This window comes from Myotis davidii, unplaced genomic scaffold (assembly GCF_000327345.1).
Source record: "Myotis davidii unplaced genomic scaffold, ASM32734v1 scaffold534, whole genome shotgun sequence".
Classification (NCBI taxonomy): Eukaryota; Metazoa; Chordata; class Mammalia; order Chiroptera; family Vespertilionidae; genus Myotis; species Myotis davidii.
This window is the reverse complement of record NW_006286678.1, coordinates 5533897-5537649: the sequence shown is the minus strand read 5'-3', so window position 1 is coordinate 5537649 and position 3753 is coordinate 5533897. Positions and strand designations below refer to the sequence as shown.

The 3753-nt window shown below is 40.4% G+C and overlaps 1 protein-coding gene across 1 annotated transcript; it reads left to right on the top strand.

The window, feature by feature from the left end:
- Positions 1 to 1773: 1773 nt before the first annotated feature.
- LOC102772652 (zinc finger protein 416-like) lies at positions 1774 to 2867 on the top strand. The gene is made up of 2 exons (XM_015560463.1): positions 1774 to 2447; positions 2784 to 2867. Exons 1-2 carry the CDS (start codon positions 1774 to 1776, stop codon positions 2851 to 2853), a joined length of 744 nt encoding a protein of 247 aa, XP_015415949.1. The 3' UTR covers positions 2854 to 2867.
- The last annotated feature ends 886 nt before the right edge of the window (positions 2868 to 3753 follow it).

Here is a 3753-nt window from a genome sequence, read left to right as displayed (position 1 = left end):
ATGCAGGCCTCCCCTGAGCTTTTCAGGTCAGCATGTGGCCCCTTTCGTCCACAATATGTTATCTTCCAAGCCAAGGAAATGGTTGATTTCCTGTTTGTCCCAATCTTGCTTTAGGTCTTTGAATAATATTGTATAACTTTCTTCATGAGCGCTATGTGTTTCTTGATTAAATTCACATATAAAACTTACAGTTATTAGGGATGTAATGTACAACATGGTGACTGTAGTTACTCATGCTGTATTGTATATTTGAAAGTTGCTAAAAGAGTTGATCTTAAAAGTTCACATCACAGGAAACATGTGTAACTATGTGAGGTGATGGATGTTACCTAGACTTATGGTGGTGATCATTATGTTGTATACCTGAAACTAATATAATGTTACATGTCTATTATATCCAATTTTTTAAAAATTTACATATTGTAACACAGTGATTACAAGGATAGTCTCAATGCCAAACTGCCAGGATTCAAATCCCAACTCTTAACACATTACCAGCTAGCAAATCACTTAATCTCTCTGTTCCTCAGTGTTCTCTTCTATAAAATAAGAATAATAATAGTAATCTATCTCAAGAGGGTGTTGTGAGGAATGATTAAATTAATACAAAGTGCTTACAATAGTGTATAGCATTTTGGTGACTATAATTATTATCCTAAGACTTTATAATTCTGTAACTGTAAATTGAATATTTTTTCTGATTTTCAATTTGAGATGCTTATTGCTAGAGTAGGAAAAGAGCAGTTTATGTTTGTAATATGTATCTTGTATCCAGTCAACTTTCCAAGTTATATTTTTTACTAGGTTTTTTTTAACTAGAGTTTTTTACTATAGTCTTTTGAATTTTCTGATAGTACAATCATATCAGCAAAAAAAGTTATAATTTTTCAGATGATCATAACAATTTATTTTCTTGTCACTGCATTTGGTAGAACTTCCAAGATATGTTAAATAATAATGATGATAGGCAAAATAAAAATAATTTATTTTGCCGAAACTGGTTTGGCTCTGTGGATAGAGCGTCGGCCTGCGAACTGAAAGGTCCCAGGTTCGATTCCGGTCAAGGGCATGTACCTGGGTTGTGGGCACATCCCCAGTAGGAGATGTGCAGGAGGCAGCTGATCGATGTCTCTCTCTCATCGATGTTTCTGACTCTCTATCTCTCTCCCTTCCTCTCTGTAAAAAATCAATAAAATATATTAAAAAAAATAATTTATTTTGGTTTGTTTACTTTACCAATATTTACTGTTAGGTTTTAGTAAAAAGTCTTCATTATATTTAAGCAATTTTCTCTTTTTCTTTTTTACTTAGAGTGTCTGTTGGGAATGGTATTAAGTTATGCTGGCTCATATATTAAGTGGGACCTTTCCTTCTTTTACTATAGTCTTAACTAGTTTAACTGGCATGAAAAATATTATTTAAGGTTAGCTAAAACTCAGATGTGGTGCCATTTGAATGCAGTCTTTAAAAAAGTATATCTTTAATCATCTTCTAGTCTTTTCTATGATAGGTTGAACTCTTCAAGCTTTTCTATTTCTCTTGGGTCAACTTTGGTAATTTATATTTTTCCTGAAATGTATCCATTTCCTCTAAATTTTCAAATTTGTTGATGAGAAACTTTAAGTTTAACTTCTTTATCATTTTTTTCTCTCCCATATCTGTAATGATGTTTTCGTTCTCATAACTAATCTTATCTGTTTTTACTCTTTTCCCCCCTACTTGGGCTTGCAAGAAGTTAATTTTATTAACCTATAAGAACACTTTTTAAAAAATATGTTTTCGGACATTGAGCACAAAGCCTTCTTCAGTGACGCATCTGTGAGGGACTTCTGTTTCACTGCAAACCATCCCCAGCAGCCGGGGGAAGCCAGTGGAGAGAAGCTCTGGAAAGAAACTGTGGACAGGGCCTCGTTTGTGACCAGGTGCAGCTTCCAATCTTCGGTGCCTTCAACCAATACAAAGGTTGGGAAAGTCTCCACAGGCATCGCAGGGCTCCTCCAGCAGCAGGCCCCTCTCAACACTGGGGAGCCACACAGTGAAAGTGAAATTTCACAGGAGTTTGTTGGTGGAAAAAGTCATCACAATTGGTGTGGACATGAAAAAACTGACAGCAACAGCGGGAAAGTCATTCAACATCAGTGTATCTGCTCTGAAGAAGTCAATAATGAGAGTAACAAAAGTGGGAAAGTTTCTACACGTACATTAAACCTCAATCAACGTACAAGTGTTCGCACTGGAGAAAAGCCCTGTGAGTGCACTGATTGTGGGAAGTTCTTCAGGCGATGCTCCAACCTAAATCAACACAAGAGAGTTCACAGTGGTGAAAAGCCCTATGTGTGTGGTAATTGTGGGAAGTCATTCAGGCATAAGTGTGGCCTCAGCGTTCATCAAAGAACTCACACTGGTGAAAAGCCCTATGTGTGTGGTGATTGTGGGAAGTCATTCAGGTATAACTGTGCACTCAACAATCATGAGAGAATTCACACCGGTGAAAAGCCCTATGTGTGTGGGGATTGTGGGAAGTCATTCAGGCAAAAGGGTGGCCTCATCACTCACGGAAGAGTGCACACTTGTGAAAAGCCCTATGTGTGTGGTGATTGTGGGAAGTCATTCAGTTATAACTGTGCACTCAACAATCATGAGAGAATTCACACTGGTGAAAAGCCCTATGTGTGTGGTGATTGTGGGAAGTCATTCAGGCAAAAGGGTGACCTCAACAGTCACCAGAGAGTGCACACTGGTGAAAAGCGCTACGTGTGTGGTGATTGTGGGAAGTCATTCAGTGAAAAGTGTAGGCTCAACATTCCCCAGAGAGTGCACACTGGTGAAAAGCCCTATGTGTGTGGTGATTGAGGGAAGTCATTCAGGTATAACTGTGCACTCAACAATCATGAGAGAATTCACACCGGTGAAAAGCCCTACGTGTGTGGGGATTGTGGGAAGTCATTCAGGCAAAAGGGTGACCTCAACAGTCACCAGAGAGTGCACACTGGAGAAAAGCGCTACGTGTGTGGTGATTGTGGGAAGTCATTCAGTGAAAAGTGTAGGCTCAACATTCCCCAGAGAGTGCACACTGGTGAAAAGCCCTATGTGTGTGGTGATTGTGGGCAGTCATTCAGTCAAAAGGGCGGCCTCAACAGTCACCAGAGAGTACACACTGGTGAAAAGCCCTATGTGTGTTGTGATTGTGGGGAGACATTCAGTCATAAGAGTGGCCTCAACAGTCACCAGAGAGTGCACACTGGTGAAAAGCGCTACGTGTGTGGTGATTGTGGGAAGTCATTCAGTGGAAAGTGTAGCCTCAACAGTCACCAGAGAGTGCACACTGGAGAAAAGCGCTACGTGTGTGGTGATTGTGGGAAGTCATTCAGTAATAAGTATACCCTTAACAATCACCAGAGAGTGCACACTGGTGAAAAGCCCTATGTGTGTGGTGATTGTGGGAAGTCATTCAGGGAAAAGTGTCACCTCAAAAGGCACCAGAGAGTGCACAGTGGTGCAAAGCTTTATGAGTGTAGTGAATGTGGGCAATCATGTGTGTCCAGTCACCATCTCCTTAACCATAAGAGAATTCACACTGGAGAAAAGCCATATCAGTGTAGTGATTGTGGGAAGTCATTCAGTCAAAATGGTAATCTCAAGAGTCATCAGAGAACTCAAACTGGGGAAGGGGCGGTGGGCCGCAATGCCGCTGTGTGAGGACATGGTGGTGTGGCTGAGCCTGGAGGGTTCAGCAAACACAGGCATGTTTTG

Coding starts and splice junctions, on each gene's coding strand:
- LOC102772652 (XM_015560463.1), top strand. CDS start 1,774: ATGTTTTCGGACATTGAGCACAAAGCCTTCTTCAGTGACGCATCTGTG. Junction 2,448..2,783: donor GATTGTGGGAAGTCATTCAG/GTATAACTGTGC, acceptor GAAGTCATTCAG/TGAAAAGTGTAGGCTCAACA.